Source organism: Oenanthe melanoleuca, chromosome 2, assembly GCF_029582105.1.
Source record: "Oenanthe melanoleuca isolate GR-GAL-2019-014 chromosome 2, OMel1.0, whole genome shotgun sequence".
Taxonomy (NCBI): Eukaryota; Metazoa; Chordata; class Aves; order Passeriformes; family Muscicapidae; genus Oenanthe; species Oenanthe melanoleuca.
In genome coordinates this window covers 94,168,988-94,192,778 of record NC_079335.1, presented here as the reverse complement: position 1 = coordinate 94,192,778, position 23,791 = coordinate 94,168,988, and the positions used below count along the sequence as shown (strand labels likewise).

Below are 23,791 nucleotides of genomic sequence, written 5' to 3'. Positions count from 1 at the left end.
ATAGGTAGTTTAGTGAAGAGGCTTAAGCTGAACATCAGGATGATCAGTAACAGCTTACACTTTCTTCAGATTGCCTGCCAACAATAATGTTGTAAGTCTGATCCTCTTCAAACTAGATGCAATTTGCCAACAGCAGTGATGCCCATCTTTTGTGCTGTGTCCAGTAAAAATGAGATATTACCAGCTACTGTAATCTTATAGCTTTCCAGTGCAACTTGCAATCAGGAAAAGCAAAGTGGTGAAGGAGCATCTGGTCAGGACATTTGGAAAGGTAAAAAATGGGAAAGAAGCTCTGCAGGAAAAGTTAATTTGAAAATTCTCATAAATACATTTATTCCTATGTATTTCCCTCACACAGTAACTTGCAGTCCCTAGTACCATGAAGGCCAAAAGCAGCCCTGCCTCCATGGGTTGTTTCATGTTTTAAATTAAAATTTTGTCCTTTTGGGGGGGAGAGTTTTAAAAAATAATACCGTTTCAACTCCAAAATATTTTTAATGCTCTAATTCCAGTCTTGTCTAAAGAGGGCTGCTTGATCAGATTTTATTTGTCTTTATGTTTTCATTTTATTTCTTTGGTCTTGTTCAGCACACTCTTTAAATATGATTGTCCTGATATGAAAACTATAATAAAAAGAGCGTAGATTTTGCCACATTAGAATTGCTAGGCTTCTTATAGAGTGGTGACAAGGCATAGAAGAAGACACTCATTCAAACTTTGGCAGAGAAAATTCACTACATGCATTAACCACATACTCATGAATAACCAATAGAAAAAGACATATCTAGGACAAGATTCCAAATAGACCTCATTGATTCATTACCTACAGACAAGAAGAAGAGCAAATATTTTAAGGTGATAGCAAGATACCACTACTTCCACTGCTGCCAGTAGGAGCAGGAGTCCAGAACAGATAGACTTTTATGGTCACATCTTATAGACTGATAGAAGTAACCATATTCTAAAGTCTAAGCAGTGGTTACTGCTGTTGGTGTGCTTCCCCATTCTGTATTACAATTCAGTTTCTGAGCAGAAGTATATAACCTTTCCTATAATGCTTTCCTTAATTTCACCTTCCATCCCAAAGCTACATTCTGCTGAAGGCATTCTAAAGTCAGTCAGGCATATTTTATCTTTTATAGACTGTGATCATGAAATATTTAAGGATACAGTTTCAAATCTTCAAGTTCATTTGCTATTTGCTTTGCTGATTGTTTCACCAGAAGGGCATAGTATTTTAAAACTGACAAAAAAAATTTTATACTTCAGCTGCAGGCTTTAACAGTCTACAGCACACTGATAAAGGGTGAGTGGAAGGGTTGTATGTGGCACAGAAGAGAAAGAAATAATTTTCAGGACTGCTTCAGGGACTTCTGGGACTTACTCATTCAAATGAAACTCATTTTGATGGACAATAGGTTTGCAAAAGGTAATTATTAGATTTAAAAGGAGTGAAGCATTTAGTTCCCATGAACTTTGACAGGACTTGAACATTTATCTGTTCTGCCCATCACTGAGCATCTACCCCAAATCCTAACAGCTGTAGGAGGTTTTGGTTGTTGTTTGGTGATGGGTTTTGGTTTCGATTTGGGGCAGAGGCTTGTAGAGTTTTTTAATAAGTGACTCAGCTTCTCTACTCCCTAAAAACTCAAACTAATTTTCCATAGTCTCCAAACAAGGTCTAAGCTTATCCACCAAGGTTTGTAACACAATATGTCCACAGCAGCATTTCTTTCCTTCTCTGTAAATTGCAGTCATTATAAGATCATGAACATTGAGCTTGACAAAATCTGTTATATAACTTGTCATATATGTAATAAATGTAAGTACCCAGTATTACTTAATAATAATTTAAATAAATATACTGTTTAATTTAAGTAAATACCCAATATTACTTTACCATATGCAACCCTAAAGGGGTTCTGGTGTTCTAAACATTCACTGTCAGTATTAATTGCATCCTCAGAGTTCAAACACTTTGCATCTCCACTTCCCCACCATTCTTCAAGCCCCATCTCTAAAATCATGTGAACAGGTGAAAAGCACATCTCAGTGCAACATGAGCTAGCTGTTTTGTCCTACAAGTGTGTAACATAACAACAGGACCCACAAGCACTTGCACAATGCAGATATTGTTAACGTGTAAGAGCCTAGGAAAACCACGACAAACAAATAAGATAATGCTGAATAAATGGTTAAACGTGATTTTTTTAAAAACACAGAAGAGGAAGAGACATGGCATTTTATTTTACCTTCACACACAAAGAAAGGATTATCTGACATCATCTAAAACTAAGTTACTTTATTTTCTTTGTTCGACATGTGGTTTTCAACCTGCAGGTGAAGTGGCAAATTAAAAATGAAAAGAAACTATGTATTACCCACCTCTCTTTGAAACCTCAATTTCATAATTTCTTCGAGTTCTATGAATAATTGATGAACAGATTCAGTGACTGGCAGGGAATCTGAGTCATTTATTCAAGAAATGAGCTGGTTTTATACACTTTGTCAAGGCACAGTATTTCTTTACATGGTAATTCTCACTACATGACCTATCTCATATGTTCATGTCAGCAACCATGTTCTAAATGTCCTTCTATGGGGTGATCACACGCTGTTCACCTGTCAGTCAGCTTCCAGCAGGGTCCTATCCCGCAGGGCTCTGCCCTGTGAGACCTCCTCACCCCGAGGTCAGGCAGAGACAAGCCTCCTTGTGCTGCCATGTGCCTCTCTGTGCTGCCACCCGTGTGCTCCTTTGTGTTCCCATGTGCTTCTGCAGGTTCATTCCACAGCCCACAGCTCAACCCCATCCCATCTCTGTCCACACAGTTCCACTAAAAGCCTGAAAATTAAATTGACCCCACACTACATACCAATGTTCTTACGAAGATGGATCTATGCCCACCTTTTATCACACTGAAATATGTCAAAGTATTTTCTAAAGGAGAAGAAGGAAAGAGGAGGGAGGGATTTAAAAAAAAGGACAAAAACCAAATTATGTCCCTCTTCTTAAAATTTGTCTCTTGAAAAAAAAATACCATGGGCAACTATATCTGTTTCAATTAGTTTTTTCATCTTAAATTCTGCTTTTATTTTAAGATTGTGCAGGAGCTGCCTACATCTACTAAACATTTGTGTTGGATTTTGCTGTGGAATAACAATGTTAACAAGATGTGTAGCTACTTACAACAGGGCAGATGGCTGGACTGTTTTGGCAGACTGCTCAGGGATGTAGGGAATGACCTTGAAGTCATAGTAATAAATAAGTACTGTAAGTAAGTAGTGGCCACTGTTTTATTACAGAACAGGCATGGTGGCCACTTAATTTTAAAAAACACTATTCTTAAAAGAGAAAAAAATAGGTGTTAGGGGACTAAACTGGAAGAATATGACCAACTCCCTTGACTAAGAGACTATAATATGTAAGGTTTTCAATGTTTTCATTGCTTAAGCCAGTTCTGGAACAAAGGTTCATCCTTGAACATACTTCAGTCCAAACTCTTTACATTGCCAGTGCTGGACTTAAGACCTGATTCCTTGTCCAGGCTTCTCTTCATTGAACTAATATCCCAGCCTAAAGTAGTGCTAATGTAGCTGTATCACTGCCAAAATTTTACCATCAACTTCCATAAACATGTATGGTCACCACTTCAGCGAAGACCAATGGGTAGACTTCCTCAGTGTATATTTTGCTTGTGACAAAGGAGCTTTCAAGAGATCTGTCATGACTTCACCTCCCTCTAAAGAGAGCAGATGAACCTGTTTGATTTGGTGAATCAGCAAACCAGAAAAATTACCATTTGTGCACTAGCAAAGAGTAAACAGCTCTCAGTGGTTTGGTATATTTTATATCATGTATGTTCATCTAGCAGAGTTTCCTGGTGTCCTTCATTCTGCCCTCAATAGTCATCTTAATGCCACAAGACAGCAACTATTATAGAAGTATTATTCAGTCCTCAGTGCACAAAACAGCAATCACATTAGTGTATATTGCAGACAACAAAATTCTTATCTGTGATAACCACCTGGAATGAGGCACCTTGGGGTAACTTCTGAGTCAGTCACTGGTTTTAGTGCCTGCAGAGTTGTACCCACTAATCAACAGCTTGCCATTCCTCAATCTCACCACACTGGAGAGGATCACAATGCCTTCTTTCTTCCCACACTCCTTTATTTTGTCTATTTTCCATGCTTCCAGGAGCACTGTTGCATGCTATCCTCTTATTAGCTTCTTTCATGCCTTCATCCTACACAATCTTGCCCTCACATTTCTTTCTACTTTGGATAGAAACCACTAAGGTACCAAAATCAGGGCTCTATGAAGAATTTATTTGCAGCCATTTTGTCCCATGTCTCCCCCTCGCTCATTTGTTTCCCTCAAAGAACAGTACCATTCTCTGGACTGCAAGAATTCAGCTGCTTATCAAACAACAAAAGAAAAAAAGCAAGAAAATTACCTGGCTTTTATTTCAGGCCACTTCACAGATAGAAATCCCTAACATCCAAATTTCAAGTTTTCAGTAGCTTTCTGCTCCCTAGTCAAAGTACTTACCAGCAGACAAATGTTAATATCTAGTTATATGCTTTCTTCATATCACAGGCCTTCTGTCTTGGTTTTAAAGACACGTGTCTGCTGAGGAAGGTAGGAGCCTCCCTTCGAATGGAAAATGTAAACCTCTTCTTTCCAAATTAATGCAATTTTGAAACTAAGGGGCTCTCAGGCAAAGACATGAGAAAGGGGATTAACAGTTCTTTACTAGTGTGTATAATAAAGCAAGCAACAACAGCTACAGCATGCACAGCAAACAAAGCCCCCAAGCACAGTGCCAGCCTTCTCTGGGCTGTGGGGCCCTTTCCCGTCTGGTGCAGTTCCGGTCACAGCCGCCAGGGGCGCTGGTGGCTCCCGGCCGGGCAGGGCGGGTGCGATGATTCCCCCGCGCCTGCAGGGGGCGCTGTGGCAGCACACGGCGATGGCGGCTCGGCCCAGATGGGAAGGGATGGGAGAGAGGATTTGCTTCACAGACCCCTGGGGCAGTCGATCCCAGTGCCCCAACAGGACTTTGGAGCAGCAAGCTGGGAGGTAAGGATGTCTTGGCAGGCAGGGGTTGTGGGGTTACAGTGCAGCAAAAAACTCAGAACAAGGCTGAAGAAACAGGGGCAGCTCCCAGCAGGGCAGGGAGAGGCGAGCTCAGGATCCTGGGCACCCGAGCAGATGGTGATAGGGCCCTTTTTTTAGTGGGGTGGGTGTTAATATGGTCCCAGCTCTGTGACTGCTCTCACAAGCAGAAGCTCACCCCATGGCAGAAGAAGTAGCTGTGGGCTGGGCTCCAGCAGTGACAGTGAATTTCTTTCCCCAAGCAGAAGCTCTGACTGTCTTCCTCTGAAGCAGAGAGAGAGAGAGAGAGAGAGAGAGAGAAAAACTGCCCCAGCTCCATCTTTTGTCTTCTGTCAGCCCAATCCAGGAGGTATCTCTGCCCCTCAGAAAGAAAGTGCAACCAGGTGCCCTCCTCTTCTGAGCTTGGCCACTTCTTTTGTTTTTCTTAAGTACCCAGTCATTAGTCTTCCCTAGATATTTATGGGAAAAAATTCTATAAGTAAAATGGAACAAAAAGAAAGAAACCTAACCCCCAACACCTTCAGCAGAAAGTACCATTATATATCTGGTATTATAACCTTCAGTTAAGACAACTTTTGTATAAATGCTACAATTGCCTCCCAATCTCAATAAATTGATCCTTCACAGTAGTAGTTTAAGATTAAAGTCTTTTTGCAGCTCATCTTTAGCACCTGGAAGAGACATGCACTTTTATTTTTTGTAAATTTTCTTTCTTACACCAATCTCAATTTTTAGACATTTGCACTTGTACAGAATGGAAACAGGCCCACAGTCTGAGTATCTTACACTGGGCCTCAAATTCCATCAGCAAAGCAAGTCTGGAGAAAAATCTTGAAAAAATGTTTTCCATTACATAATACATAAAACTGTGAAAGAACCTACACTGGCATTTATCAGTCAAGTCTACTGGACTCTAGGCCATTGAGATTAACTATGTTTTAGCTATTGTAAAGCAGCTGAGCATTTGGAGGAAATTACTGAAGAACTAGTTCAGTTTTCTGCTTCTTATGAACTGTGATGTTAGTTATATGAAAAACAAAACAAAACAGAAACCCTGCCCAAAAAAAAACCCATGAGAAAGTCTCCAAAATTAATAACTCCTTTAAATATATAGAAAGGAGGACGATACAGATGCATAGGTTGCCTTGTCCATTTTTTCTTTTTCACTACTAGAGTAATTATTGTAGCTGCTGTAGTTTGAGTCCCTGTCTCAGCTATAGTATCCTCAGCTGCAGTCCTCTGAGAGTGCTGAACTGTGTCCCAGTAGGCACGGTGGCCAAGCCCCAGCACAGGCTGAGAAGCTGCTGAATTTCATTGCAGTTGGCAAGGCACCTTTCTATCAGGGGATGCATCTGTTTGCCAGGGTTGATCACCTGTTCAGGTGTAAAGTCACAGATAAAAGGAGGGCCTATCATTTTTTGTCCAATATTTAAATAGTTTTGGATTACTTAATAGTTTAGCATTATAGAGGTAAATTGAATCTTAGAGAATAAAAAGAAGAAAGTATTCTCAATTTAAACAAAATCCAGGAAGGAGAGACAAAAGAAGCATCCAAGTCTCTCAAATTTTATAGAGGTTCAGCAACATCCTTCCAATGAAAGACCTTCTAATTAAATAGAAAAATTCCCTAACCTTTGAAGTAGTAATATAAAGACTTATATTAAGCTAGTAAACAAATAGTAAAACTCCATAAATGTTTCTATCTATCATTTCATTTTTATTCATCAACACAAAATCATCAAGCCAGATTTTGCGTGTTTGAGAAGAACAGATTACAGCAAACCATACCTAGCCTTATTTAACCATATTTTAACAAAACACATTGTCCTTAGATGCCCTGAGTTCAGTACACAACCATCTCATTGCTATTGTTGCCTTGGATACAAGAACTGCTTTGAATCAATTTGTTAATTAAAGGATTTGAGCTTGGATAACTCTTTGCATTCTGGCTTCAATCCAGCAAAGCACTTAATGCACCTGCACTTTTTAAGCACTAAAATGGTTTCAACAAAGTATGACAACTTATGACTTTAGAGTTCTATTGCTTGCCTAAATCTTGCTGGTTTAGAGCCAGAGCATTCAATACCTTGCAAGAAAAGACTCCAAGCAAGAACTATCATTATGAAAATAAGTAAGATAAAGGTGCTACGTTTTTTACTACGTTTTTGTAATAGTAAAAAAGCAGAAAAAAAAGTAAGTGTTTGCTTCTTAATTTACAGAAGATTTTTACCTGATTGAAAACTTTCATACATGACTGTTCATTTAATGCATAAAATCAGCTTTATGGTGTCCCACACCATATGATGTAAATAAACTAAGTAAACCATATATGTTATTGCCCCATGACCCACATAAAAGCACACAGCACTAACAGGAACACACACTGGCTGGGTTCTGCAGAGTGAATTTGCAGTCTTCAGGTCCATAGTATGTTAAAGGACTACTGAGTTTACCAACAAATTTTATAAATTATAAGATTTCATTGCAAATGATCTGCAAATTTTAATGTGAAACAGAAGCTTTCTCCAACACCCTTGTCTTCAGATTGTTTGACCCTTATCACTTACAGCTGAAGCTGAACAAAAATGATCCATTGTTATCAACATAGGAGATCAAGTGTAATTATTGGGGGTTTTTTGCTAAAGAGAATTGGAGTGTAACCATGGCAGTGGGGGAAGAAAAAAACCTCACAGTAGTAGAGAACTCTAACTAGAAGGTCTTAGACCACTCTGCAGAAGAGCAACCAGGTTGGGTTCTACATTGCTCACACTCCCCATTTCTTTGAACCAAGGGCTGATGTTGCCTTCCCTTCCCAGGAGACGTAGCCTCACTCTGCCCAGGGGCTTTCACTGATACAGAAGATAATGAGTAACCGGCTGGAGGAGTTTGGGGCACTACTGGGAATGAAGCTCAGGTATGCCAGCTGCTGAATTTTCCACTATGAACAGTCAATCTGCCCTTCACAGGCAACAGGCCTTGCTTCCCACCTAGGGTGGAACATTAGGATATAAAGATGTAGTGCTCAGGCCCCTGAGGGGTTTTCTCCTCAGTTGAGCTGGACACACATTCTAAAAGCAGAGTCAGTGGAAGAAAAAATTAGGATTTCATCACGTTTGTCACACCAACACAGCAAATCCCCTTACCACACTCCATGCTCATGGCCAAATGAAGAAATCCACTGCCCAGCCTCTTTTCTTCCTCACTCCTTTAAATAATGACTGAATTGGCCAGACAAGCTTTCTGAGTCCAGTTATACTCTGCCTTGAACCATGTAATTGACTTTCTGAAAGGGTTACTGTTGTGCTTGAAGCATTCCAAATGAAGTGGCACAAGTGAAAGTGCTCTGTAGCTCTCACAAGAGCAAAAATTCAAGTCTGGGTAGCAGAGATTTTGAGAGTCTTTTCTGACATCTAGCCTTTAATATACAACAGAGATAGCAATGCTATCCTAGTGAGGAGGGATGCTATGTGTGTTTGGAAAACAATCCAAGATCCCAGCAGGTAATACATTTTTTTTCTAAAATGTATTTATAGACAAAGAAAATATTTTTTCATTTCTCTCCTAATCTCTGCCAAAATAAATTTCAAACAGAGTTCCCTCGCGCTGTCCTTACATTTTTTTAAGTTCAATGTTCTCTGAAGAGCATAGAAAACCCTGACATATGGGAAAAATTGAGAACATAATAGGAAGTATGCTGTGTAACTTCTCCCTCTCTCTCTGTCTTACTGAGAACTAAATAAAACCAGGAGAATAACATCTATAGACCAATTAATAGGCTGAAGCTACTCACAAGGGACCAGTCATAGTTTAAGAAAACAATTCCTGTTTAACACTCCAGAGGACCATTAGCAAAAGGCTGCGTTCAACTTTTACTGTTCTCTTTTCACTGAAATACCTCTGCCAACTCTAAGAAATTAATTCAGATCAAACTGGAATTTACTAATTAATTTACAGATGGGGGGACCCCAAGTGGTCCATTCAGGAAGCCCAAATTATTCCTGGGATGTGTCCACCTTTTAACTGCTCAGCCTCACCCACACAAAATAACTTCATCTGTTTTCTCTGCTCACACATTGGCCATAACTCTCCACCTTAGATTCTGCCCAGTGTGTAGCCAGTTCTCACATCTCAGAGATGGAGAGGCTTAGGCATTAATAGCGTGCAGATCCAGACCCAGCCCGTGACCATTGATCTGCCATGTGCCAGCATTGCTCCCTTCAGCAGCTTCAGCCCCAAGAACTGACCAAACCTTGTCTGCTAAGCAGGCACAATTCTCTCTAGAGCACCAGAAGTCTGCCCACAACCTTCTGTACATTGCTATTCCAAAAAAGATACAGAACAAGGGAAGACGATGAAGGACATTAGACACAGACAAGGCTGCATAGAGAAATTTTAGAAGTTCCATTCTGTTCTGTCTCCTGCCACATTTTTACTGCTTTTCAGTGCTGAAGAATCTTCCTGTAACCCTTTCACTAGTTCATTTTGTACAAGAGAAAGGCAGAGAAAAACTGCCAGCAAATAATACTATTCAGAGCACTAGATGTTCTGCAAGTTCTGATTTCTTCATTAATGAGTAGTGTATTTGGGTAGTAGCAGACTACAACATTTTTGCTTTCTGAGAAAAAAAAAAGGGTATTTAAAGAATATTTAATACATCAGAAAGTCTTTCCTGTTTATGTGTACCAATAGGAATAAAAACAGTCGAACAACAGGTGTCAGGGGAAGAATTCATTATTTAATTGGTTTATGAATTCAGTTATCAGTATTTTCAAAGAGAGGAGCTAACTACATTGAATGACTAGGGGACAGGGAAAAACCAGCAAAATGGTAGTTAATTAAATCATTCCTATGATATCTTCTATTTAAGTCACTTGTGAGACACAAGTGACAAACTAATCAGAGATCTCTATCAGTTCCTACCTGGCCTGTGAGCTGCTTCCAAACAAAAACCATGCTGTGAAGATTAGTGTACTGGGACAAGAAAAGCATTGTAATTGATCAGGATTTTATTTAAAAGATTCAAGACCACTGTTTCATAAAACTGTCAATAAAGACAGTACAATTGCTTGAGGGAAAGCCTCAAGAAAATGTAGTGTCAGTAGAATAAAAAATCATGTATTAAATCAGAAGACATTTTTGAACAGATCAAATATTCCCAAATAATCATTTCCTAAACCAAAAAAAGAGTGGCATTATGTACTTAAAGAAGGCAGGGCTTCTACATATACAAGTAAACATGTGGAAAAGACATGGAAGGTTTCACCCAATTTCACCTGCTGCAACCTCCCTTGGTAAATAGTCATCTCTCCCTGACAGTGAAACCAAAACAAAGAATTTGGAACTTCAGCCCAATGTGTTTAAACAGAAAAGTATTAAAAATAGTTCTCAGTAACTACTGTGCAACCAGTACTGATTCTCTTCTTAATTATAAATCCTAACCAATTGCACAAAAATCAAAATCAATTTCCCCACTGCTTAAAGAGGTATACAAGAATCACACTATTAAGTTTCACCTGTTTAGAGAAGTGTTTGAAGACATCATATCATAGCAGTGAACAAGCCAAGCCTTTAAGAATAATCCTCTTTAAGCATATACAGTGTAAAGCTCTGTTAATATGAGAGGATAATCACATGCTTCATATCTTATGAGATCTGAAGACTTTCAAGATCCATAGGACAATATTTATTTATTTATTTTATATTAAGAAAATTAGATGTTTAAGGCAATATAAGTTGGAGCAACAGATCATATATGGCAGAATGCTGTGATGCCCCTACATGAAGCATTCACAGCTCCATGCTGGCCTTCTTTATTTGTGAATCACATGACTGTACAGCTTGCATTAATATTGCTACAGAGACCTGAAACTTCTGGGTTATAGCCATCTGTAATAACAAAGACAACCAACTCAAACAAGACAAAGTAGCTGGAGAGAGAGGAGGAACAACCAAATATGTGCCAAACGTGTGCTAATTGCAGAGAAACACAGCAGAAAGAAGATGATGCTGTCCATGATGATTCTTAGAGGAAAGGATAGCAGATGCTTTGTTAACATAAATGGTCCCCAGAGATCATTTTTTATTAACTGAATCCATTTCATAAGCCTTAAGAATAATTTTATATTCTCTAAATATATATAAGAAATGAGCAAAACAAGAATGTTAAAGAACTCTGACAAAAGAAGGAAAGGCCAGCCACGGGGTAATAACAGTCAAGACCATTTTATTCTGGCAGATTTTCTCTTGAGACAAATATTTATATACGTTGAATTTCAGAAGTAGAATGCAAATTTTGATGGTTGACTCCTGGAAGAGAAGGATTATTTTTTTTCCATCGGAAGGAAAGAGTATAGACCCAGTATTTACAGTACAATTGAGAGGCTGCTCAAAGTACATAGTAACAACTCAAACTGGGAGCAATCATAGGATGCACAGAATTTTGGAGGTGGAATCAAAATTTCAGTGGTAGTTTCATGGGAAACCCTGCATCCTGACTCTGTGAGACTTAAGGATTATGTACTTCATAGATCTCAGAAGGAAAGTGAAGATAAAAGGCTGTGTGCTGCAATTCAATAGATGCAGTTAAGGGTAGAGCCAGCAACAGCTTTCTCACTTGGCACTTGCATGAGTTATATTTTTGTCAAATACTTGCACTTTGGTTGCTGGTCTCTCTAAGAGTTACAAAACATATTTAGCACATATAACTGGCCATTTGAGTGTGCTGCACTTAAGACTGCACATGGACCAGGAAGGTCAGAAAAACATACATGTATGTTGTGTGAGTGACACTTTCATATCTGGAGAATATGAATTTGCATATTGGGGGATTATGTGTTTACACAGCGCTATCTAGTGCTGATGATGAACAACAACATAGGAAAACTCGACTAGATGGACTTAATAAACAAAATGTATCCTACTTACCAGCAAACAACTAAATGTAAAGCACCTAAGTCCATGTCCTTAAAAAAAATGTGTCCAAATATGGAAACCTCACTGGCTTTCAATTTCCAAATTTGTACCAGTGAAAAAAAGTAGCCCTTATTTTTTCTTAAACCCTTTACAATGTGAAAAGCAACATGCTGTACTGGAAATTAAATCTCACCTAAAAGCAGGATCACCAACTTTAATTCTCTCAGAGTCCCAAATCTCCCTCCTTCCAGGGTTTTCTGGAAAGCTTAAAGACAGAAGGAATAGGACATTCTTCTATGTGAGAAGCTCATCAGACTCTCTTTGGGACTGAGTGCCCTCGGTGCATCTCTGAGCAGCTCTCATGGAGCACCACAGGGAAAGGCAGGCCCTGGGGGAATGGGGCCACAGGGGATTGGGGGTTTTGGGGGGGATGGCGGGTGGTGTGAGTGAAGTTTGCAGGATGGAGCAAATGGATGCTTCTGAATGTAAAGGGCAAGGTTGAGCAAAGTTTTTCTCCTGGCACATTTATCCATGCTGGATAAATGAAGTAGCTGTAAACTTTTCGGTGTAGATCATGCTGGTAAGCACAACAGAGAATGGCATGATGAGCCAAGAAGGAAAGCTCAGAGCGTCAGTGCATTTCCACAGAAGCAGTTTGTCCTTCCTGACACATTTTTCTGCACCAGAAGGAGGTGCATATATCGGACTCTTGAGAATACAACAGTGCACTCATCTGGGAAGCCAAATGCATAACTTCAGTGCTTGCTCCAAAGATGAAAAGCTGTGAAGAAAAGGCAAGGGGCCAGGTTAGCAAAAGCTTTCTGTCTTGCTGCATTTAGTTTTTCAAAGTGGAAAAGCTGTGCAGTTTTGCTGTGGCCTCTGTGACATTGAGAGAAGCATGTGTGGTACAGAAGGGAAGGGAGAATCACATGTACATTGGGCAGAGTCTGTAGGACTTGTGTGGAAGCAGCTGTTGAATGTTTCAAGCTTTTGGGGATCTCTGAGAGTGAGACCCCGCTGGTACCTAGAGCTTGAGGGAAGGTGCAGGTTTCCAGGCTGTGTGACACAGTACATCAGCCATGAGGGTAGGGCCTGAGCAAGGAAGAGCATTCTCTTCCTTGACAACACTGCCACCAGTCCTAGAAGAGACTGGTGCTATGTGCTTTCCTTCTCAGTTCTACATACTGTGGCCTTCAGGCACTCTTGCAGACTGAATCTAAACTGAACAGTTTCCAACCACGGCTCACACAGAGAAATGTGCCAGGAGAGAGGTGGGGGGGAGAGAGAGTTGACCTCACTGACCTTCTCTAAGAATAAATTATAATTATATATATTCTTGCTGTGTTCAAAACTGCATGGTAAATTATTTCAGATACTGTGGACAAAATTAATGCAATAATCACACAATCAGAATTTTAAAAGTCAAGTAGGCAAGAGAAAGCTGTTGGGTTTGTATCTGCCCTCATTCCAAATCCTGACTGCGTGAAAATGATCTGTGAGCCAGGTGCAAAGGTGCACAGCAGGGACAGCACTGTCACATGGTAAAAACCCCAGTTTTCTTTATTGATCACTCTCAGGAGTAGAATGTATAAAGTTAGCTACAGAGATTCCTTCTGAGAGGAGAAATGTTTTGAGAGAAGAAAAATCGCAGGAGTTCCAAAACTGAAAATGCCCAGTAACTCCTTCCACACAAAATGTGCTAGAACAGAGAGCTGTTGGTGCTGCTGGCCTTTGTGCTTCTCTGGCAGGGCTTTACTGCTATGCACTTCCCTTACAAAGTAAGGGCACCATCACTATCTCTCAGTCTCCACAGTGCCCAGCTGCAGAATTGAAAATGTCCCTCAATAGGTCCCACACAAAAGGTGGCAGGACAGAAAGCTCCCCCCTGTCCCTGTTCAACAGCACCACCAGATAGAGCCATGTCCTTGCCTTGCCAGCTAAAGGTACCATCACACACTCAAATTCACCTCAAGTGCAACTCCAAAACTGAAAATGTCCAGCAACTGTTCTCACACAAAAGGAGTCAGGACAGAAAGCTGGCCCTCATCTTCTCCTGGCAGCCTTTCAACAGAACCACCAATCCTGGGGCTATGTTTGTCTTACCAACCAAATGTATCAGCACGTTCTCTCACTCTCTCCAGAGTCCAGCACTTGCTCCCATACAGAAAGTGCCAGGACAGATCTCACCTTGCATTTGTAGGCTTCCAACAGCACCAATCCCACTGTGGCCAGGCAAGTGCATACCTGCTGCTCTTGCACTATCAACTTGTGTCCTGCTTCTCTTGCTCAATGCAAGTTTGGAGAGGGAGTGAGCACAGCTCTACCCTTAGCTCCATTTCCTCGGGGGATCTTGCTTACACAAAAGAGCCTGAGCTCTAAAGGGGCTCCAGGCTTGCTGCACTGTCTGGAGCTGTTGCTTCTCAGCTCTCCCTGCATGCAATACAAGCACTTCTCATGCATGCCTGGCCAAGAACAACAGCTGGGCAAGTTTTGAAAAGTAAAAAGTGCGCTTGCCATTTAGTCATGTCGTGCTTTTGAAAATATTCTACAGTACTACACACCTCTTTTACATTTCTGTGTGGTCAGTACTGATCCTCATTCTCCACATTCTCACTCTTCAGGAAACATGGACTGCTTGGCATGGATTCCTGCTGCTATTCTCGGTGGCTTTTCTTTGCCACACTGCAAGGGTTTTTTCCCAAGTTAAACTGAAGAACTCATCAGCCTGCTCCCACCTATATGTGTGCATTGTATTAATGTGTGGGTGTTGGTTCTGAAGGATAAAAAAGAATAAAAGAAGGAAAAAAAAGAACAAAACCTTCATCATAAAATGAAATCCTGTTTCCATTTGCATGCTTTTTTGATTTGTATCCTTAGAAGAATTTTTAGAACTAAAAAAACCCCTGATATTTCAGGCAAATAATGGTCTCATTTTATTCAATGTCATTGAGTTCTGAGGTGAGGAGAGAGGCAAGCTGTTTTGGAATAAACCCACATCACTTACCTAGTCCAGCTGCTGACCAATGCTGCTGCTCTCCACTTACTCTACCACCTAAGCCTCTCCTACAGCTAAACCCTCACCCTCAAGAGACCAGCTCCAGGAATGATCAGGACTCAAAAGCATTCCTAGCTCTCATTTTCAAAGATCCAGATGCTTCTTAGCAGCTCCTTCAGAGCCCTAGCATCACAGGAACTCTGAGCTTGCTCTACTTCCTAAATCCTATGCCACTGTCCTTTGCATCTCTCAAATTTACATACAACCTACTCTATGATTTAAGCTTAACTTCACAAACTCATTAAGAAATACTGCAAAAAGCAAATGACAAAGATAAGCACAATCCTTTTCTTCAGACCACTCTAGCATGTGAATTTACCTTTTCACCACTCAAGTCATTGTGTTTCATCGCTTATAACATGCAAGGTTTAATATTGTACAACTATGACCAAAATCCAAAACAATTACATACCCAACTGACAAGTGCACTCCTACTTCCTCCTCTGTCATGGTGCATTTACTACCTGACACTAAAAAGCATGAAAACCTCAGGAGTTCAGCAGCTGTGGGATCTGTGATCTATATTTACTGCCATAAGTTAATGGATTCTTACCTCACTTCCTAATATATTTAAAGACTTCAGGAGACAGCAATTTGCAGGTGAGAATAGGTGCAAAATTGTCCTGTAGCTCTTTCTTATGAGATCATTAGGAAATATAACAAATTATCATCAGAAATAAGGCCTCAATGGCATTTTGCCCTGACCAGCCTTGCACATTAATTCATCTGTAAAAACACTGCCCTTGAGCCTCACCAGAGACTTGGGCACTGCATCACTGCTGTTCTAGTCTGAGCAAGACATCTTGATTGTGTTATAAAGGAATAAAAAAAAGAAAAACCAAAATAATAGCTTATATATTTAAATAGACCCATTCTTTTTAGACCAGAACAACCTTCTGATACACTTTAGGTCTTAAACAACATTTACAAAACTAGAATTACAGTTCCTAAAAAGGAATTGTAACAGAAGCAAAAATTTCTGTTGAGCTCCTAAACTAAACTACTCAACAATTTCGAATGAAAAACGCTTAGGAGCTCGTTCAATTCAGAAAAGCAGATTTTATTTCAAACAGTAGCACATACATACAACATTTTCAAAATATACATATCTGAAAAAAAGAGACTGCATTTCATTAACCACCTTGCTGTGGTTTATCAACTGTTTAATTATATTTGGAACCAGGTGGAGTTTCTGCACCATAGTCTTTCTATGAGTTGGATGCTCTCATGTTTCATCCTTGGTATAATTGTGCAAAATAATGGTAACTGCTAGTACCTCACAGAAAAGAACCCACACAGCTTGTCTGTTTGCTATCACCTGGAGGTTTCAGCTACCTAAGTATTTTAAATACAGAAATGTTATTTTTAACAGGTGTGGCAAATAATGAACTTCTGGGAAACATGCACATCATAGACAGATGCAAATCATAAACAAATTTGACTGGCTGTATACATCTCTGAAGGAAGGTCCCTGAACCATGAATAATTCCAACAGAAGCAACATAGCAGCATTTTGGTTAGAAAAAAAGACAATCTTTCCTAAAACCCTTCCCTTTTATTTAGATGCAGAACAAAGATTAAAATAATCAAAAGTTGCTTACATTTCTGTATCTTTAAAAATACAATTGCATTACCAGTTTTTTTTGTTTTACCACAGCTTAAAAAGTGTCGGAATAGGCTACATATAAATATCCTAAGCCATCCACCATTTATTAATTTACCATTGATTCATTTTCTACATAAATCTGCTTAAAATATTATTTAAATATAACATCTTACTAGGAAAAAAAAAATAAAAAAAACACATCGTCAGAAGATTCAGCTTGCAGCTAATTTTCAATGCACTAGAACACAATGAAGCTGCTCAAATTATGGCAAAAAACTTTGTTTTCTTATGGTGGGGGTGTGTTGTGTTTGAAAAACACATGCAAACAGATTAAGAATAAATGGTGATCACTTCACGTCCACTGCCTCGGACTAGGAGAACTCTATCGAGACCTTCTGTCAAAACTTCCAGAAATTCCATGTCTGAAATATCATTTGGTCAAGGAACTAATTCAGAAGAGAAACAATATATCTAGCAATCTTTCAAAAAGTCTGACATTTAAAGCAAAAACAGAGTTCAACAATTTCATCAAAGAGTTTTTTTTATGTCACCCTTTACTGTCCTGTTACCTGGTTATTCAAATGGAAGTGAGGCCTAACTTGGGGGAAATTCCTAGTTTTGCCCTACACACCTACAAAAAAAGGCTAAGAATAGGAAATTTTAAAATTAGTTCAAAGTTAAGAAATCCTTTATATCAATAACCACCCCTCCCATTAACAAGATTTGTATTTTTAATTCTCTTTGTGTCATTTTTCTTAAAGGCAGACTTATGCTTACCATACTTAGTAATGGTTATCCCAACAGATAATGGCAGAACCACAAAAATGAAATTCTCAATTTCAAGAAATATGGAATCAATACATTAGAGGATACAGTTTTCATCTCCTTTTCTGTTTTTAGGAGGTCCAGGCATATTCAGGAGAACTAGTTGAGCATCCTGTGATTTATTAAGCACTACTCCATTGAGCTTCACAGCAGTGTGCATTCTTCTCACATTTGACTGATTCCTAGCATGCAAAGAAACATTTTTAAGCATTGTCATAATACTTACATAATTGAATAATATGTTATTTATTTGAAATTATAAGCATGTAAAACTAACTATTTTCATGGATACTAGTATTGTACGTACTCTAAATAAATAAAACGCAATATCTTTGACAAGAACATTTAACTCTGAAATTCAAGCAGTTCTAAGTAAATTGTCAGAATGCACAAATCATCCAGTTGTCAATTATCTTTTATCAAGATTAACCAAAAACTTGGTTTCAAAGATATTAAAAGTCAGACAAGAACCACTAAGAATCCCATTTATTGACTTATATAAAACGTAACTGGATTTATACAAGAATTTCCAAACAACAAAATTACAGGAATACAATGGAAAAATGACAGTATTTATTTTGCACAGTAAAAGATTTTACTCACGCTCATTTGGAAACATTACAAAATTCTATAAGCTTCTATGGGGAAGAAAATTCAGAAACACCATGGAATTTAAAAAAAAAATGATAGCTTCTCATGTAACAGTAAGGCAGTAAGCGATGAAGTGAAATTGAACTTATCCCTTTACATCACCACGAACATTACCTAATATTTTCCTTGTTGCATCTACAAATATAATTGTTGTAGATCTGTGCACAAGAAGGAAAAAACTGCTAGGATTTTAAAAATGTCCTTATTTTAGTATCTCTTTTGTATGGTTTAGTGGTTTTCCAGAACAAAATAAGAGTTTCCTTACAGTTCCTGAGAAACAGGCACCTGTGTAAAGTTAGCCGAGGCTGGAAATGAATCATATGCTACAGTGTGACCAAAATATTCAGACTCTACCTTAGTCCATTTATCCAAAAGATCTGCTGCCTAAAAGTAGTTTTTTTGGGTTTTTGTTTTGGTTTGGTTTTTTAAATAAATAGTTTAAAGACATTTGGCCTGAAATTTAGTGGCCAGTGGAAACCAGCCCTATCAATTAAATTAATTCTTCCTGCTCTGCCACCTCTCATCTTCCCCCTACAAGAGAATGACATTTCTTAAACTAAGTTTATCAGTCCCTCCTGGGGGATTTTCTGTCATGGTGGACATCTATCCTAAGAACCAACTATACGAAAGCTGTGTATGGAACAAAGGAATGCTTGAAGCTCCACTTTTCAGAAACAGAACTGCATTTTGAGAAGACCAAACAAGAACTATGAAGAGAGGCAAGGTTGTATAACTCAGGATGCATAAATATTGAAACTGAAACATTGTTAAATTAAAAATGCAGGGTGTAACTTTGCGACATAGCGGGCAAAAATTCAGCACTGAAATAGTGGCTTGTGTTGTGTAAAATGTGAACTGAGGCTGACTAAGATCACTTATCCTTCAAGCACTGGTAAAACTGAAATCATACATAGTGGACAAAGTAAACTTCCAAAATTTTCATAAGAAGCTCAATTTCTTAAGCAGACAAAATTAAGAAAATGCTGAACTATGGAAAAAAAAGCAGAGCATTCAAGTGAGTTCCACACAAGAGATGTAGTATTCCACTTTTGTGTGCTGTCATACCCAATGCATGTTATTTCTACACATGCATGAGTTGGTAGAAGGCAGACAAGAACTGACTTTTGATGAAATATGAAAATTCCGTTTGTGAACAAATATTCTCTATTGTCCAAGTAGTTGCAGCACATATATATATAGCACATATATATTCTTACAGAAACTATATATGTGTTGTGACTTACCTCAAATAGAAAGCTGATCATACTTAAGAGAACATTAACAAGTCATAATGATGAATATTTTTTCAGTGACATGCCAAATCATAGTATGTTAAACAAGGAACAAAAGAATACATGCATTGCAAAACTATATAGAGGCATGCATACAATGTACAAGATCACAAGAACCAGAAAACTCAGTCTATGTTGTTTAAATGAAGTGAAATTTAGACTTACAGATTTTCCCATTCTCTATGTGAAAGGGAAGCAAATGCACAGAAAGAAAAATGATTCCATCAGTTACATTTTTAAGTCAGCAATATCAATATACTGTACAGGCACACGAAGTTTGAACTGTAATTTCTACCCAACTACAGTAGTCTTAAAATAATAATATCTGAAATCAGTGTCTTGCACAATTCTGAAGTAGTAATAAGAAATGTTTCAAAGATATAAATTTTTAAAACCCCTAATGATTAGATGCAGCCTAGGACAATGCTTTAGAGCATGAGCACAATAATTTTCAGAATGTGCAGAAGGCAAACTGTTTCTAAAGAGCTCAAAGCAAATCCATAAAACAACTTAGGACTTTAAGGTACTAATTTTAAATATGCTTTCTAACTGCATTGCCTACAAGTCCTAGATTTAAGATGCATTTCATGTAGATATTAAGATTGCCCTTGACATTCAGTTTTAGTTTGGTCATGCCTAGAAAATAATTTAAGCTGTGTTTCTAAGCACATTCTTCCAGAACTAAGAAAAGATGCATGTGAGTGCTTAAAATCACAACATGAGGAAACTAACAAGCTGATTTTCCTCTGTCATTGTTTTTGTGTCTACTACATTGGTTTGACGTAGTGAGTAGCTCTTATCTATTTTAAGAAAAAGACATTAAGGAATATTTAAACAGGAAATACTTAATATAGAAAGACATATATATTTACACAAGTTTTATATTTCTTGATTTTACATTGGCTGAATGTCCACTAAAAAAGCCCAACAAAGAAAAAAACAAACAAAAACCCAACCTCCCTCTCTTCCCAACACAACACCCCCCACACCCAAAAAACATGCACCCAAAATCAAACACACAAGCTAAACTTCTTGAAAGACTACTTGCTTCTTTCATACTGCCTCTAATACCAAACACAATAAAAATACAGGGACATACACTAATTTTTCACCCACAGGAAAAAAGATATCATTAAAAGTTTTAACATATATGCTTTCTGGTATAATCCAGAAGTTGAGTTTACAGATTGAAGTCTGTCATATTTAAACTTCACTCACAACATTCTTGTGAATGACCTTTACAGTCATTCCACCCAAGTCCATGCTATTTTTATAAGGATGCCATTTAAGTACATGAAAAGATTATTTTTGTATTCAATTTTAAATAAAGCAGAATCCCTTAAAAAAAACAAAACCCAGATACAACAACCAACTAAAACCCCATCCCCTTCCACACATCTTAAAATACACACAATGAAGTAAAAAGCTCCAAATACCATGTGCATACTTACGGCTTCATGTTGAAAATATCTTTAAAGCCAGACACATTGGAGTCCTTGTTCTTATGCTTTTCTGCTACAAACTTTTCTTTAGTCCAGGTCATATGCACTTTCTCTGGCACAGCAGCAGCCACACTTGCTTCAGCTGCTGGAGCAGAGCGTGAGGCCGTGTTTTTATCATGGATCAGCTGGGCCTGGCCACAAAACAAATAATGACCCCAAGATTCAGCCAAAACCAGCATTTGTAAATTACACATTATTAAAATTTTGAAAAGGAGTTTCACAGTGGCAGAACCAAAGAAGCTAAGGAAAAATGCACCTTACTTTGTGAACAAATACGAGAATATTGTGACTTCAGCTATAGATTGAGATTATTAAATTAGATTATTTACGTGTGCAGGAGCATATTACATAGCCTATCCAACCAATCTAGCCATGAAGGGGCCTTCTCTTTCCTTTTAACAGTAGAAACTCAAATTAAAAGTGCATATGCATGTTGGAAGAATATTGTGTTTTCTATTTTCCATTCCCCTTGCTTCTTTGGAGGAAAAAAAAAAAAAATATTTAACACATTATTTACTTACTTTCCCTCATAATACTTTGTCCATAGGCTTCTCTATTTCCATTAAATGCAAAATAAATACAGTACCTTAGACTCAAAAAATTATAAGTTAATTGCTATTTGGGGGCAGGATTCTTTTTGTGCTTTGGAGTTTTCTGTTTTGGAGGTGGTGTTTCTTTTTTCCTGTGATTGTTTTTTGTTTGCTTTTTGTTTAAGATATTTAACAATTCTGAAAGCTATTCAGAGACTTGTTAAATCATGAGTTTGAAGCTCGTGCTCCATTTGGGAACCTTAATTATTCACATGTTAGACATGGTCATGGTCCCCCCACATACCTGGTAATAAAAAGTTTCATGCAGGGCAACAAAAAGCATAATAAAATCATATGAAAACGTGTGAATAAAATCCAAGCAGATGAGAATACTACTTTTGTTCTCAGAAAAGTAATTCCTCTAGTGGTTCACAAACTGTAATTGGAAGTAGTTTTAAATACCTTTGAGCTTCAGCATATTCCCTAAATTATTTCCTAGTCCCTATTCTTCAGGATTTCCAGATTCTGGAATTAATTTCTGAGGTTCATGTAAATATCTCTTAGTACAATGGTCTTCCGACATTCACAGATGGTTAAATGATGAGTCAAGGTCACAAATCAGAATAGAATACAGTTCTACCATGAGAATTAAAAAAGCTACTAAATACATGCCAATATTGTAAATACCATGCAGAAGTATCCAATGAACTAGAATTTCAGAGGAACAACTGTAAGATGAGTTCAGTATAACTATGCTTCAATGGAAGAAAATTTGCCATTTTTAGAAAGACAGTGAGACCAAGAGGAATTCTGGAACTATAATACACGTTTATAAAAATGCAAACACAACAAAAGCATTTTTGTTAGTGCTATTTTGATACTAATTCAATTAAAGGAACACAACACGTTGCTCCCTCACTCCATGACAAAAGGGAAATACAAAGGTGTACGGCACTTCTACAAACTAGGCTACACATTTTACATATGAGCAACACTTCAAGTGCACTCTAAACTCACTGATTACATCAGTCCATTTCCTCTCAGTGTCACCACACGGACTGCAGTAATGACATATATGGGTTAATAATGGCTTGCAAGTAAAAATGGTTTGCGCTCCTTAAAAGACCTAGCATATCAATACGATCTCTGAGAATCTTCAATACTTCAGTAGAGGAACTACAAAGGAAGTCAGTGGCTTGTGAAAGCATGAAATACATTTATTAATGTAACACCCTGCTTCTGGCTCTTAAGAAAACAGGCAGCCTCAGAAATGTGTTTCTTTTGCAGAAAATAAGTGAGAAAGAGAATATAGTTCATGTCACAGAAGCATCATTTAGAGACAAGAAATACAAGGTAAGATAATTAATTTAGAAAAAATTATTAAAACTGTTCTATAACAATGAATGATTAAGTTGTTCACATGTAGTTGAGTTTACAATAGTGGTACTTGAAGTGTTGCAATGGAAAATATGTCTAGTCATAGTCAGCACTATGTCCAACTACCTCTTCCTCCTGATAATCATTAGTCAGCAGTGCCTGAGCATCGTGGACAATGGACACTGGACTGGAGTAGCTTTCTCTTCTAATTGAGCCTCGAGACTCATCTCTGATGCTCTGAATCTGGGACAAAAAGGTTACCAATGACAAAAAAAAGTCTACAGAAAAAAGCAGATATCATATTATTCTTTGCTTTAATAGATGAGATGTGGTATCAGCTTATAAGGCTCTTTTTAAAATGTTTAGTAGTTAGCTATGAAATCCCTTTACAGACATTAGTGAAAACATGAAGCCAATTGAGCCCTTCAGTCTCTATGGGAAGCTCAAATATTCACTTGTTTTTGGGGGTCACATCCTTTCATACATGTATATATTCAGGTAAATTTTTTCACTGAATTACAATCAAAATAATGAAAAAAACAAAGCATGTGAGAAAGCTACTTTTCAACTGTAAAAACCTAAAAATCAAATGATTCACAAACACTATTGTGCTCCTCACCTGCATGTACCCAAATTTCTGCCAATCTTACCTAACAGCACAATCCAACACAATTTATTGGTGTAAAGAATTATTATCTTCTCACTGGTCCCATTATCACCACCTTACCCAAGAGTCCTTAGTGAGGATTAAGAGAGAAAGAAACCAACAACCACCAAAAATGGAAGCAAGAAAGTGAATGAGGCTCTACATTTTCTTTCTCCTTTGTAGCACTATTGACTAAGTCAAATAAATAAAAGTTTGTAAGTTACACTTAAGCTGCCTATGTTATGCTTTGCAGGCACATAATATATTTATACCAAGATA

The 23,791-nt window shown here is 38.1% G+C and overlaps 1 protein-coding gene across 2 annotated transcripts in view; it reads right to left on the bottom strand.

Annotated features, from left to right (window-relative positions):
- Window positions 1–16,122: 16,122 nt before the first annotated feature.
- The window catches only part of LOC130249511 (solute carrier family 12 member 7-like), a 56,993-nt gene continuing 49,324 nt past the window's right edge, over window positions 16,123–23,791 (bottom strand). The window contains exons 22-25 of one of the 2 annotated variants that reach the window (XM_056484364.1): window positions 22,993–23,109; window positions 20,909–21,090; window positions 17,563–17,696; window positions 16,123–17,111 (exon numbers count right to left, since the gene is read on the bottom strand). In XM_056484364.1, the coding sequence (XP_056340339.1) occupies window positions 17,020–17,111; window positions 17,563–17,696; window positions 20,909–21,090; window positions 22,993–23,109 (525 nt within the window). In that variant the 3' untranslated portion in view covers window positions 16,123–17,019. The remainder of the gene's footprint in view (window positions 17,112–17,562; window positions 17,697–20,908; window positions 21,091–22,992; window positions 23,110–23,791) is intronic. The other variant, XM_056484363.1, reaches the window with a different exon arrangement.